Source organism: Dendropsophus ebraccatus, unplaced genomic scaffold (assembly GCF_027789765.1).
Source record: "Dendropsophus ebraccatus isolate aDenEbr1 unplaced genomic scaffold, aDenEbr1.pat pat_scaffold_547_ctg1, whole genome shotgun sequence".
Lineage (NCBI taxonomy): Eukaryota > Metazoa > Chordata > Amphibia > Anura > Hylidae > Dendropsophus > Dendropsophus ebraccatus.
In genome coordinates, this window is record NW_027210148.1 from 89730 (window position 1) to 105550 (window position 15821).

Consider the following 15821-nt stretch of genomic DNA (forward strand, 5'->3'; position numbering starts at 1 on the left):
TGTGACACTGTAGCCCCCCCCAGCTCCTCCTCTCCATGCTCCGCTCTATCTGTAGTATGTGACACTGTAGCCCCCCAGCTCCCCCTCTCCATGCTCCGCTCTATCTGTATGTGACACTGTAGCCCCCCAGCTCCTCCTCCATGCTCCGCTCTATCTGTATGTGACACTGTAGCCCCCCAGCTCCTCCTCTCCATGCTCCGCTCTATCTGTATGTGACACTGTAGCCCCCCAGCTCCTCCTCTCCATGCTCCGCTCTATCTGTATGTGACACTGTAGCCCCCCAGCTCCTCCTCCATGCTCCGCTCTATCTGTATGTGACACTGTAGCCCCCCAGCTCCCCCTCTCCATGCTCCGCTCTATCTGTAGTATGTGACACTGTAGCCCCCCAGCTCCCCCTCTCCATGCTCCTCTCTATCTGTATGTGACACTGTAGCCCCCCAGCTCCTCCTCTCCATGCTCCGCTCTATCTGTAGTATGTGACACTGTAGCCTCCCAGCTCCTCCTCTCCATGCTCCGCTCTCTGTAGTATGTGACACTGTAGCCCCCCAGCTCCTCCTCTCCATGCTCCGCTCTCTGTAGTATGTGACACTGTAGCCCCCCAGCTCCTCCTCTCCATGCTCCGCTCTATCTGTATATGACACTGTAGCCCCCCAGCTCCTCCTCTCCATGCTCCGCTCTATCTGTATGTGACACTGTAGCCCCCCAGCTCCTCCTCTCCATGCTCCGCTCTATCTGTATGTGACACTGTAGCCCCCCAGCTCCTCCTCTCCATGCTCTGCTCTATCTGTAGTATGTGACACTGTAGCCCCCAGCTCCTCCTCTCCATGCTCCGCTCTATCTGTAGTATGTGACACTGTAGCCCCCCAGCTCCTCCTCTCCATGCTCCGCTCTATCTGTATGTGACACTGTAGCCCCCCAGCTCCTCCTCTCCGTGCTCCGCTCTATCTGTATGTGACACTGTAGCCCCCCAGCTCCCCCTTTCCATGCTCCGCTCTATCTGTATGTGACACTGTAGCCCCCCAGCTCCTCCTCTCCATGCTCCGCTCTATCTGTATGTGACACTGTAGCCCCCCAGCTCCTCCTCTCCATGCTCCGCTCTATCTGTATGTGACACTGTAGCCCCCCAGCTCCCCCTCTCCATGCTCCGCTCTATCTGTATGTGACACTGTAGCCCCCCAGCTCCCCCTCTCCATGCTCCGCTCTATCTGTATGTGACACTGTAGCCCCCCAGCTCCTCCTCTCCATGCTCCCCTCTATCTGTAGTATGTGACACTGTAGCCCCCCAGCTCCTCCTCTCCATGCTCCGCTCTATCTGTATGTGACACTGTAGCCCCCCAGCTCCTCCTCTCCGTGCTCCGCTCTATCTGTAGTATGTGACACTGTAGCCCCCCAGCTCCTCCTCTCCATGCTCCGCTCTATCTGTATGTGACACTGTAGCCCCCAGCTCCTCCTCTCCATGCTCCGCTCTATCTGTAGTATGTGACACTGTAGCCCCCCAGCTCCTCCTCTCCATGCTCCGCTCTATCTGTAGTATGTGACACTGTAGCCCCCCAGCTCCTCCTCTCCATGCTCCGCTCTATCTGTAGTATGTGACACTGTAGCCCCCCAGCTCCTCCTCTCCATGCTCCGCTCTATCTGTATGTGACACTGTAGCCCCCCAGCTCCTCCTCTCCATGCTCCGCTCTATCTGTATGTGACACTGTAGCCCCCAGCTCCTCCTCTCCATGCTCCGCTCTATCTGTAGTATGTGACACTGTAGCCCCCCAGCTCCTCCTCTCCATGCTCCGCTCTATCTGTATGTGACACTGTAGCCCCCCAGCTCCTCCTCTCCATGCTCCGCTCTATCTGTATGTGACACTGTAGCCCCCCAGCTCCTCCTCTCCATGCTCCGCTCTATCTCTCCTGGTTCTCCTCCTATCTCTCTGACCGCTCCTTTAGCGTATCACTGTCTGGCTCCACCTCATCTTCTCTCCCTCTTACAGTCGGGGTTCCTCAGGGATCAGGCCTGGGTCCTCTCTCTCCTTTTCTCACTTTAGGCCCTGTTCCCAATGAGCAAAACTAGCGGAACTCTGCGGCGCTCCTGCTCTATCCGCGCTCAAGAATGAACATGTTCCGCTAGTTTTGCTCAGTGGGAACAGGGCCTTACACTTTACCCATCGGACAAATTATCATGTTTGGTTTTCAGTACCATCTCTATGCTGATGATACCCAGCTGTATACCTCCCCCTGCTGTATACCTCCTCCCGTGATATTACCCCCAGCTATATACCTCTACTGGGATATCTCCCCCTGCTGTATACCTCCTCCTGCTGTATACCTCCCCCTGCTGTATACCTCCTCCTGTGATATTACCCCCAGCTATATACCTCCTCCTGTGATATCACCCCAGCTATATACCTCCTCCTGGGATATCACCCCCTGCTGTATACCTCCTCCTGGGATATCACCCCCTGCTGTATACCTCCTCCTGTGATATCACCCCTGCTGTATACCTCCTCCTGCTGTATACCTCCTCCTGCTGTATACCTCCTCCTGCTGTATACCTCCTCCCGTGATATTACCCCCAGCTATATACCTCCTCCTGTGATATCACCCCAGCTATATACCTCCTCCTGGGATATCACCCCAGCTATATACCTCCTCCTGGGATATCTCCCCCTGCTGTATACCTCCTCCTGGGATATCACCCCAGCTGTATACCTCCTCCTGCTGTATACCTCCTCCTGTGATATTACCCCCAGCTATATACCTCCTCCTGTGATATCACCCCAGCTATATACCTCCTCCCGTGATATCACCCCCAGCTATATACCTCCTCCTGGGATATCTCCCCCTGCTGTATACCTCCTCCTGCTGTATACCTCCTCCTGTGATATTACCCCAGCTATATACCTCCTCCTGGGATATCACCCTCTGCTGTATACCTCCTCCCGGGATATCACCCCCTGCTGTATACCTCCTCCTGTGATATCACCCCCTGCTGTATACCTCCTCCTGTGATATCACCCCCTGCTGTATACCTCCTCCTGTGATATCACCCCCTGCTATATACCTCCTCCTGTGATATCACCCCCTGCTGTATACCTCCTCCTGTGATATCACCCCCTGCTGTATACCTCCTCCTGTGATATCACCCCCTGCTGTATACCATCTCTATGCTGATGATACCCAGCTGTATACCTCCTCCCGTGATATCACCCTCGCTCTTCTACAGAACACCAGTAACTGTCTGTCTGCCGTCTCTAATGCTATGTCCTCCCTATTCCTGAAACTAAATCTGGCTAAGACTGAGCTGCTTGTCTTCCCTCCCTCTGCTAAACACCCCCCACCTGACATCTCCATCTCTGTCTGTGGTGCGACCATAACCCCTACACAACAAGCTCCATAACCCCTACACAACAAGCTCCATAGCCCCTACACAACAAGCTCCATAGCCCCTACACAACAAGCTCCATAACCCCTACACAACAAGCTCCATAACCCCTACACAACAAGCTCCATAACCCCTACACAACAAGCTCCATAACCCCTACACAACAAGCTCCATAGCCCCTACACAACAAGCTCCATAACCCCTACACAGCAAGCTCCATAACCCCTACACAGCAAGCTCCATAACCCCTACACAGCAAGCTCCATAACCCCTACACAACAAGCTCCATAACCCCTACACAGCAAGCTCCATAACCCCTACACAGCAAGCTCCATAACCCCTAGACAGCAAGCTCCATAACCCCTACACAGCAAGCTCCATAACCCCTACACAACAAGCTCCATAACCCCTACACAGCAAGCTCCATAGCCCCTACACAACAAGCTCCATAACCCCTACACAACAAGCTCCATAGCCTACACAACATGCTCCATAACCCCTACACAACAAGCTCCATAGCCTACACAACAAGCTCCATAGCCTACACAACATGCTCCATAACCCCTACACAACAAGCTCCATAGCCCCTACACAACAAGCTCCATAGCACCTACACAACAAGCTCCATAGCCCCAAGCAGGCTTGTTGTGTAGGGGTTATGTGTGACTCGGATCTTTCCTTCACTCCTCATATTAAATCTCTGTCACGTTCCTGTAATCTGCATCTAAAAAACATCTCTACAATCCGTCTCTTCCTTCCTGTTTAATCCACTAAAACTCTCATTGTCGCCCTGATTCCTTCCAGTCTCTCCAGTCCATTCTCAATACAGCAGCCAGGCTCATCTCCCCGTACCAGTCACTACTCCGATGTCTCCTCCTCCTCCTGTACCAGTCACTACTCCGATGTCTCCTCCTCCTGTACCAGTCACTACACTGATGTCTCCTCCTCCTCCTCCTGTACCAGTCACTACTCCGATGTCTCCTCCTCCTCCTGTACCAGTCACTACTCCGATGTCTCCTCCTCCTCCTGTACCAGTCACTACACTGATGTCTCCTCCTCCTCCTCTACCAGTCACTACTCCGATGTCTCCTCCTCCTCCTGTACCAGTCACTACACTGATGTCTCCTCCTCCTCCTGTACCAGTCACTACACTGATGTCTCCTCCTCCTCCTGTACCAGTCACTACACTGATGTCTCCTCCTCCTGTACCAGTCACTACTCCGATGTCTCCTCCTCCTCCTGTACCAGTCACTACTCCGATGTCTCCTCCTCCTCCTGTACCAGTCACTACACCGATGTCTCCTCCTCCTCCTGTACCAGTCACTACTCCGATGTCTCCTCCTCCTCCTGTACCAGTCACTACACTGATGTCTCCTCCTCCTCCTGTACCAGTCACTACACTGATGTCTCCTCCTCCTCCTCCTGTACCAGTCACTACTCCGATGTCTCCTCCTCCTCCTGTACCAGTCACTACACTGATGTCTCCTCCTCCCCCTGTACCAGTCACTACACCGATGTCTCCTCCTCCTCCTGTACCAGTCACTACACTGATGTCTCCTCCTCCTCCTGTACCAGTCACTACACTGATGTCTCCTCCTCCTGTACCAGTCACTACACTGATGTCTCCTCCTGTACCAGTCACTACACTGATGTCTCCTCCTGTACCAGTCACTACACTGATGTCTCCTCCTGTACCAGTCACTACACTGATGTCTCCTCCTCCTGTACCAGTCACTACTCCGATGTCTCCTCCTCCTCCTGTACCAGTCACTACAACAATGTCTCCTCCGCCTCCTGTACCAGTCACTACAACAATGTCTCCTCCTCCTCCTCTACCAGTCATTACACCGATGTCTCCTCCTCCCCCTCTACCAGTCACTACACTGATGTCTCCTCCTCCTGTACCAGTCACTACACTGATGTCTCCTCCTGTACCAGTCACTACACTGATGTCTCCTCCTCCTGTACCAGTCACTACACTGATGTCTCCTCCTCCTCCTGTACCAGTCACTACACTGATGTCTCCTCCTCCTCCTGTACCAGTCACTACACTGATGTCTCCTCCTCCTCCTGTACCAGTCACTACACTGATGTCTCCTCCTCCTCCTGTACCAGTCACTACACTGATGTCTCCTCCTGTACCAGTCACTACACTGATGTCTCCTCCTCCTGTACCAGTCACTACTCCGATGTCTCCTCCTCCTGTACCAGTCACTACACTGATGTCTCCTCCTCCTCCTGTACCAGTCACTACTCCGATGTCTCCTCCTCCTCCTGTACTAGTCACTACACTGATGTCTCCTCCTCCTGTACCAGTCACTACACTGATGTCTCCTCCTGTACCAGTCACTACACTGATGTCTCCTCCTCCTGTACCAGTCACTACACTGATGTCTCCTCCTCCTCCTCCTGTACCAGTCACTACACTGATGTCTCCTCCTCCTGTACCAGTCACTACACTGATGTCTCCTCCTCCTGTACCAGTCACTACACTGATGTCTCCTCCTCCTCCTGTACCAGTCACTACACTGATGTCTCCTCCTCCTCCTGTACCAGTCACTACACTGATGTCTCCTCCTCCTCCTGTACCAGTCACTACACTGATGTCTCCTCCTCCTCCTGTACCAGTCACTACACTGATGTCTCCTCCTGTACCAGTCACTACACTGATGTCTCCTCCTGTACCAGTCACTACACTGATGTCTCCTCCTGTACCAGTCACTACACTGATGTCTCCTCCTGTACCAGTCACTACACTGATGTCTCCTCCTGTACCAGTCACTACACTGATGTCTCCTCCTCCTGTACCAGTCACTACACTGATGTCTCCTCCTCCTCCTGTACCAGTCACTACACTGATGTCTCCTCCTCCTCCTGTACCAGTCACTACACTGATGTCTCCTCCTCCTCCTGTACCAGTCACTACACTGATGTCTCCTCCTCCTCCTGTACCAGTCACTACACTGATGTCTCCTCCTGTACCAGTCACTACACTGATGTCTCCTCCTCCTGTACCAGTCACTACTCCGATGTCTCCTCCTCCTGTACCAGTCACTACACTGATGTCTCCTCCTCCTCCTGTACCAGTCACTACTCCGATGTCTCCTCCTCCTCCTGTACTAGTCACTACACTGATGTCTCCTCCTCCTGTACCAGTCACTACACTGATGTCTCCTCCTGTACCAGTCACTACACTGATGTCTCCTCCTCCTGTACCAGTCACTACACTGATGTCTCCTCCTCCTCCTCCTGTACCAGTCACTACACTGATGTCTCCTCCTCCTGTACCAGTCACTACACTGATGTCTCCTCCTCCTGTACCAGTCACTACACTGATGTCTCCTCCTCCTCCTCCTGTACCAGTCACTACACTGATGTCTCCTCCTCCTGTACCAGTCACTACACTGATGTCTCCTCCTCCTCCTGTACTAGTCACTACACTGATGTCTCCTCCTCCTCCTGTACCAGTCACTACACTGATGTCTCCTCCTCCTCCTGTACCAGTCACTACACTGATGTCTCCTCCTCCTCCTGTACCAGTCACTACACTGATGTCTCCTCCTCCTCCTGTACCAGTCACTACACTGATGTCTCCTCCTGTACCAGTCACTACACTGATGTCTCCTCCTGTACCAGTCACTACACTGATGTCTCCTCCTGTACCAGTCACTACACTGATGTCTCCTCCTGTACCAGTCACTACACTGATGTCTCCTCCTGTACCAGTCACTACACTGATGTCTCCTCCTCCTGTACCAGTCACTACACTGATGTCTCCTCCTCCTCCTGTACCAGTCACTACACTGATGTCTCCTCCTCCTCCTGTACCAGTCACTACACTGATGTCTCCTCCTCCTCCTGTACCAGTCACTACACTGATGTCTCCTCCTCCTGTACCAGTCACTACACTGATGTCTCCTCCTCCTCCTGTACCAGTCACTACACTGATGTCTCCTCCTCCTGTACCAGTCACTACACTGATGTCTCCTCCTCCTCCTGTACCAGTCACTACACTGATGTCTCCTCCTCCTCCTGTACCAGTCACTACACTGATGTCTCCTCCTCCTGTGCCAGTCACTACACTGATGTCTCCTCCTCCTGTACCAGTCACTACACTGATGTCTCCCTCCTGTGCCAGTCACTACATTGGCTCCCTATTAAACACAGGATACAATATAAAATCCTCCCGCTCACCCACAAGGCTCTCCACACTGCTGCACCTCCCTACATCTCCTCCCTACCCTCCTACCCGTGCCTTACGCTCCTCTAAAGAGTTACGACTAACATCCACCTTAATCCGCACCTCACTCCCGTCTCCAGGACGTCACCCGAGCTGCACCAGTTCTATGGAATCCATTACCCAAGACTGTCTGACACCAATACACAAAGCTTCAAACGGGCCCTCAATACTCATCTATTCAAGCAGCTTACCAGGTTCCCTGATCTTGACTGCTACCCTAAAACCCAACCCTGACACACACACACCTACCCCCCCACACACACACCTACCCCCCCCCCCACCCCCCCACCCCTACCCCCCCCCCACACCTACCCCCCCCCCACACCTGCCCCCCCACACACACACCTACCCCCCACACACACCTACCCCCCCCCCACCACACACCTACCCCCCACACACACCTACCCCCCCCCCACCACACACCTACCCCCCCCCACCACACACCTACCCCCCCCCCCACCACACACCTACCCCCCCCCACCACACACCTACCCCCCCCCCCACCACACACCTACCCCCCCCCACCACACACCTACCCCCCCCCCCACCACACACCTACCCCCCCCCCCCACCACACACCTACCCCCCCACACACACCTACCCCCCACACACACACCTACCCCCACACACACACACACACCTACCCCCCCCCCCCCCCCCACACACACACACACACCTACCCACACACACACACACACACACACCTACCCCCCCCCCCCCACACACCTACCCCCCCCCCCCCACACACACCTACCCCCCCCCCCACACACACCTACCCCCCCCCCCACCCGCACACACACACACACACCTACCCCCCCCGCACACACACAGCATTTAAGCACTTAGACCTGTAGCAGGCATTGGCTAGTGACAGGCTCACCCCCCTTACCTGCACGGCCTTATTTATAATGATGGCCGGACCATAAGAACAATGCCCCTTTGCCCTTTGCCCCTCTGCCATTCTGTCTCGCACCCCCTCCTGATAGTGTGTAAGCTCATGCATGCGAGCAGGGACCGCACTCCTCGTGTATGGATAATTATATGTATCTCTGTAATGTCTGATTTCTGTCTATGTATGTGCCCCAGATTTGTACAGCGCTGCGGAATCTGTTGGTATAATAATAATATTTACACACACACTTACCGTGCTGATGCTGGGCCGTGCTCACTTGCTGGATTCGCTCCTGCAGCTCATACACAGCCGGCCTTCCCAGTCTCCTTACCCCAAGTCCATCACATCTGTCCACCTGAAGCTGCTGAAAGTCTGAGCCAGGCTAAGGAAGAACACATCATACTGGTGACCCCCACATACATACATACAGCCGAGGCAGTATGTATCTATGTATGTATGTATGTATGTATGTATGTGGGGGGGTCCTGTGTCTCCCCAGCCTCGGCTGTATGTATGTATGTATGTATGTATGTATGTGGGGGGTCCTGTGTCCCCCCAGCCTCGGCTGTATGTATGTGGGGGGGGGGGGGGGGCCTGTGTCTCCCCAGCCCCGGCTGTATGTATGTATGTGGGGGGTCCTGTGTCTCCCCAGCCTCGGCTGTATGTATGTGGGGGGGTTCTGTGTCTCCCCAGCCTCGGCTGTATGTATGTATGTATGTATGTATGTATGTGGGGGGTCCTGTGTCTCCCCAGCCTCGGCTGTATGTATGTATGTGGGGGGGTCCTGTGTCCCCCCAACCTCGGCTGTATGTATGTATGTATGTATGTATGTATGTGGGGGGGGGGGGGGGGGGGTCCTGTGTCTCCCCAGCCTTGGCTGTATGTATGTATGTATGTATGTATGTATGTATGTGGGGGGGGGGTCCTGTGTCTCCCCAGCCTCGGCTGTATGTATGTATGTATGTATGTATGTATGTATGTGGGGGGGGTCCTGTGTCTCCCCAGCCTCGGCTGTATGTATGTATGTATGTATGTATGTGGGGGGGTCCTGTGTCTCCCCAGCCTCGGCTGTATGTATGTATGTATGTGGGGGGTCCTGTGTCTCCCCAGCCTCGGTTGTATGTATGTATGTATGTATGTATGTATGTGGGGGGTCCTGTGTCTCCCCAGCCTCGGCTGTATGTATGTATGTATGTATGTATGTGGGGGGGGTCCTGTGTCTCCCCAGCCTCGGCTGTATGTATGTATGTATGTATGTATGTATGTATGTATGTATGTATGTATGTATGTGGGGGGTCCTGTGTCTCCCCAGCCTCGGCTGTATGTATGTATGTATGTGGGGGGTCCTGTGTCTCCCCAGCCTCGGTTGTATGTATGTATGTATGTATGTATGTGGGGGGTCCTGTGTCTCCCCAGCCTCGGCTGTATGTATGTATGTGGGGGGGTCCTGTGTCTCCCCAGCCTCGGCTGTATGTATGTATGTATGTATGTGGGGGGGACCTGTGTCTCCCCAGCCTCGGCTGTATGTATGTATGTATGTATGTATGTATGTGGGGGGTCCTGTGTCTCCCCAGCCTCGGCTGTATGTATGTGGGGGGTCCTGTGTCTCCCCAGCCTCGGCTGTATGTATGTGGGGGGTCCTGTGTCTCCCCAGCCTCGGCTGTATGTATGTATGTATGTGGGGGGGTCCTGTGTCTCCCCAGCCTCGGCTGTATGTATGTATGTATGTATGTATGTATGTGGGGGGGGGTCCTGTGTCTCCCCAGCCTCGGCTGTATGTATGTATGTATGTATGTATGTATGTATGTATGTATGTGGGGGGGGTCCTGTGTCTCCCCAGCCTCGGCTGTATGTATGTATGTGGGGGGGGGTCCTGTGTCTCCCCAGCCTCGGCTGTATGTATGTATGTGGGGGGGGTCCTGTGTCTCCCCAGCTGTATGTATGTATGTGGGGGGTCCTGTGTCTCCCCAGCCTCGGCTGTATGTATGTGGGGGGTCCTGTGTCTCCCCAGCCTCGGCTGTATGTATGTATGTATGTATGTATGTGGGGGGTCCTGTGTCTCCCCAGCCTCGGTTGTATGTATGTATGTATGTATGTATGCATGTGGGGGGTCCTGTGTCTCCCCAGCCTCGGCTGTATGTATGTATGTATGTATGTGGGGGGGACCTGTGTCTCCCCAGCCTCGGCTGTATGTATGTATGTATGTATGTATGTATGTGGGGGGGACCTGTGTCTCCCCAGCCTCGGCTGTATGTATGTGGGGGGTCCTGTGTCTCCCCAGCCTCGGCTGTATGTATGTGGGGGGTCCTGTGTCTCCCCAGCCTCGGCTGTATGTATGTATGTATGTATGTATGTATGTATGTATGTATGTATGTATGTGGGGGGGGGGGTCCTGTGTCTCCCCAGCCTCGGCTGTATGTATGTATGTATGTATGTATGTATGTATGTATGTATGTGGGGGGGGGTCCTGTGTCTCCCCAGCCTCGGCTGTATGTATGTATGTGGGGGGGGGTCCTGTGTCTCCCCAGCCTCGGCTGTATGTATGTATGTATGTATGTATGTATGTATGTGGGGGGTCCTGTGTCTCCCCAGCCTCGGTTGTATGTATGTATGTATGTATGTATGTATGTATGTATGCATGTGGGGGGTCCTGTGTCTCCCCAGCCTCGGCTGTATGTATGTATGTATGTATGTATGTATGTATGTATGTATGTATGTATGTATGTATGTATGTGGGGGGGGGGTCCTGTGTCTCCCCAGCCTCGGCTGTATGTATGTATGTATGTGGGGGGGGTCCTGTGTCTCCCCAGCTGTATGTATGTATGTGGGGGGTCCTGTGTCTCCCCAGCCTCGGCTGTATGTATGTATGTATGTATGTATGTGGGGGGTCCCGTGTCTCCCCAGCCTCGGCTGTATGTATGTATGTATGTATGTGGGGGGGTCCTGTGTCTCCCCAGCCTCGGTTGTATGTATGTATGTATGTATGTGGGGGGTCCTGTGTCTCCCCAGCCTCGGCTGTATGTATGTGGGGGGTCCTGTGTCTCCCCAGCCTCGGCTGTATGTATGTATGTATGTATGTATGTGGGGGGTCCTGTGTCTCCCCAGCCTCGGCTGTATGTATGTATGTATGTATGTATGTATGTATGTATGTGGGGGGGTCCCGTGTCTCCCCAGCCTCGGCTGTATGTATGTATGTATGTGGGGGGGTCCTGTGTCTCCCCAGCCTCGGTTGTATGTATGTATGTATGTATGTATGTATGTATGTATGTGGGGGGTCCTGTGTCTCCCCAGCCTCGGCTGTATGTATGTATGTATGTATGTATGTATGTATGTGGGGGGGGGTCCTGTGTCTCCCCAGCCTCGGCTGTATGTATGTATGTGGGGGGGGTCCTGTGTCTCCCCAGCTGTATGTATGTATGTGGGGGGTCCTGTGTCTCCCCAGCCTCGGCTGTATGTATGTGGGGGGTCCTGTGTCTCCCCAGCCTCGGCTGTATGTATGTATGTATGTATGTATGTGGGGGGTCCCGTGTCTCCCCAGCCTCGGCTGTATGTATGTATGTATGTATGTGGGGGGGTCCTGTGTCCCCCAGCCTCGTTTGTATGTATGGTATGTATTATGTGGGGGGTCCTGTGTCTCCCCAGCCTCGGCTGTATGTATGTGGGGGGTCCTGTGTCTCCCCAGCCTCGGCTGTATGTATGTATGTATGTATGTATGTATGTGGGGGGTCCTGTGTCTCCCCAGCCTCGGCTGTATGTATGTATGTGGGGGGGTCCTGTGTCTCCCCAGCCTCGGCTGTATGTATGTATGTATGTATGTGGGGGGTCCTGTGTCTCCCCAGCCTCGGTTGTATGTATGTATGTATGTATGTATGTATGTATGTATGTATGTGGGGGGTCCTGTGTCTCCCCAGCCTCAGCTGTATGTATGTATGTATGTATGTGGGGGGTCCTGTGTCTCCCCAGCCTCGGTTGTATGTATGTATGTATGTATGTATGTATGTGGGGGGTCCTGTGTCTCCCCAGCCTCAGCTGTATGTATGTGGGGGGTCCTGTGTCTCCCCAGCTGTATGTATGTATGTATGTATGTATGTGGGGGGGGTCCTGTGTCTCCCCAGCCTCGGCTGTATGTATGGCTGTATGTATGTATGTATGTATGTATGTATGTATGTATGTATGTGGGGGGGACCTGTGTCTCCCCAGCCTCGGCTGTATGTATGTGGGGGGTCCTGTGTCTCCCCAGCCTCGGCTGTATGTATGTGGGGGGTCCTGTGTCTCCCCAGCCTCGGCTGTATGTACGGTATGTATGTATGTATGTATGTATGTGGGGGGGTCCTGTGTCTCCCCAGCCTCGGCTGTATGTACGGTATGTATGTATGTATGTATGTGGGGGGTCCTGTGTCTCCCCAGCCTCGGCTGTATGTATGTATGTATGTATGTGGGGGGGGGTCCTGTGTCTCCCCAGCCTCGGCTGTATGTATGTATGTGGGGGATGTATGTGGGGGGGGGGTCCTGTGTCTCCCCAGCCTCGGCAGTATGTATGTGGGGGGGGGGGGGGGGGTGATCCTGTGGTCTCCCCAGCCTCGGCAGTATGTATGTGGGGGGGGGGGGTCCTGTGTCTCCCCAGCCTCGGCTGTATGTATGTGGGGGGTCCTTGTGGTCTCCCCAGCCCTCGCTGTATGGTATGTGGGGGGGTCCCTCGTGTCTCCCCAGCCCCAGCTGTATGTATGTATGTATGTATGTATGTATGTATGTATGTATGTGGGGGGTCCTGTGTCTCCCCAGCCTCGGCTGTATGTATGTATGTATGTATGTGGGGGGTCCTGTGTCTCCCCAGCCTCGGCTGTATGTAGAGTGGGGGTCCTGTGTCTCCCCAGCCTCGGCTTGTATTTATTATGTATGTATGTGGGGGGGTCCTGTGTCTCCCCAGCCTCGGCTGTATGTATGTGGGGGGGTCCTGTGTCTCCCCAGCCTCGGCTGTATGTATGTATGTATGTATGTGGGGGGGGTCCTGTGTCTCCCCAGCCTCGGCTGTATGTATGTATGTATGTGGGGGGGTCCTGTGTCTCCCCAGCCTCGGCTGTATGTATGTATGTATGTATGTGGGGGGGTCCTGTGTCTCCCCAGCCCCAGCTGTATGTATGTATGTATGTATGTATGTATGTATGTGGGGGGGGTCCTGTGTCTCCCCAGCCTCGGCTGTATGTATGTATGTATGTATGTGGGGGGGTCCTGTGTCTCCCCAGCCTCATGTATGTGGGGGGTCCTGTGTCTCCCCAGCCTCGGCTGTATGTATGTATGTATGTATGTATGTATGTATGTGGGGGGTCCTGTGTCTCCCCAGCCTCGGCTGTATGTATGTATGTATGTGGGGGGGGTCCTGTGTCTCCCCAGCCTCGGCTGTATGTATGTATGTATGTATGTATGTATGTATGTATGTGGGGGGGGTCCTGTGTCTCCCCAGCCTCGGCTGTATGTATGTATATATGTATGTATGTGGGGGGTCCTGTGTCTCCCCAGCCTCGGCTGTATGTATGTATGCATGTATGTATGTATGTGGGGGGGTCCTGTGTCTCATGTATGTATGTATGTATGTATGTAGGTATGTATGTATGTATGTATGTGGGGGGGTCCTGTGTCCTCCCCAGCCTCGGCTGTATGTATGTATGTGGGGGGGGGTCCTGTGTCTCCCCAGCCTCGGCTGTATGTATGTATGTATGTATGTATGTATGTATGTGGGGGGGTCCTGTGTCTCCCCAGCCTCGGCTGTATGTATGTATGTATGTATGTATGTATGTATGTGGGGGGGGTCCTGTGTCTCCCCAGCCTCGGCTGTATGTATGTGGGGGGTCCTGTGTCTCCCCAGCCCCAGCTGTATGTATGTATGTATGTATGTATGTATGTGGGGGGGTCCTGTGTCTCCCCAGCCTCGGCTGTATGTATGTATGTATGTATGTATGTATGTGGGGGGTCCTGTGTCTCCCCAGCCTCGGCAGTATGTATGTGGGGGGGGGGGGGGTCCAGTGTCTCCCCAGCCTCGGCAGTATGTATGTGGGGGGGGGGGGGGGGTCCTGTGTCTCCCCAGCCTCGGCTGTATGTATGTGGGGGGGGTCCTGTGTCTCCCCAGCCTCGGCTGTATGTATGTATGTATGTATGTATGTATGTGGGGGGTCCTGTGTCTCCCCAGCCCCAGCAGTATGTATGTATGTATGTATGTATGTATGTATGTATGTATGTGGGGGGGTCCTGTGTCTCCCCAGCCCCAGCTGTATGTATGTATGTATGTATGTATGTATGTATGTATGTATGTATGTGGGGGGGTCCTGTGTCTCCCCAGCCCCAGCTGTATGTATGTATGTATGTATGTATGTATGTATGTGGGGGGGTCCTGTGTCTCCCTGCAGCCTCGGCTGTATGTTGATGTATGTATGTAATGTATGTGGGGGGTCCTGTGTCTCCCCAGCCTCGGCAGTATGTAATGTGGGGGGGGGGGGGGGGTCCTGTGTCTCCCCAGCCTCGGCTGTATGTATGTGGGGGGTCCTGTGTCTCCCCAGCCCCAGCAGTATGTATGTATGTATGTATGTATGTGGGGGGGTCCTGTGTCTCCCCAGCCCCAGCTGTATGTATGTATGTATGTATGTATGTATGTATGTATGTATGTGGGGGGGTCCTGTGTCTCCCCAGCCTCGGCTGTATGTATGTATGTATGTATGTATGTATGTGGGGGGTCCTGTGTCTCCCCAGCCTCGGCAGTATGTATGTGGGGGGGGGGGGGGGGGGGTCCTGTGTCTCCCCAGCCTCGGCTGTATGTATGTGGGGGGGTCCTGTGTCTCCCCAGCCTCGCTGTATGTATGTATGTATGTATGTGGGGGGGTCCGGGGTCCTGTCTCCCCAGCCTCGGCTGTATGTATGTATGTATGTATGTATGTATGTATGTATGTGGTGGGGTCCTGTGTCTCCCTCCCCAGCCTCGGCTGTATGTATGTATGGTATGTATGTGGGTGGGTGTGGGGGTCCTGTGTCTCCCCAGCCTCGGCAGTATGTATGTGGGGGGGGGGGGGGTCCTGTGTCTCCCCAGCCCTCTCGGCTGTATGTATGTGGGGTCCTGTGTTCCTTCCCCCCAGCCTCGGCTGTATGTATGTATGTATGTATGTATGTGGGGGGGTCCTGTGTCTCCCCAGCCTCGGCTGTATGTATGTATGTATGTATGTGGGGGGTCCTGTGTCTCCCCAGCCTCGGCTGTATGTATGTATGTATGTGGGGGGTCCTGTGTCTCCCCAGCCTCGGCTGTATGTATGTATGTATGTATGTATGTATGT

General features: G+C 54.0%; 1 protein-coding gene across 1 annotated transcript in view; it reads right to left on the bottom strand.

Moving 5' to 3' along the window:
- The window catches only part of LOC138777287 (TATA box-binding protein-associated factor, RNA polymerase I, subunit C-like), a gene marked incomplete at both ends in the record, with an annotated part of 30670 nt that extends 21783 nt beyond the window's left edge, over nucleotides 1-8887 (bottom strand). Inside the window, one exon of the mRNA XM_069956276.1 lies at nucleotides 8758-8887. Within this exon, the coding sequence (XP_069812377.1) occupies nucleotides 8758-8887 (130 nt within the window). The remainder of the gene's footprint in view (nucleotides 1-8757) is intronic.
- Nucleotides 8888-15821: the final 6934 nt, after the last annotated feature.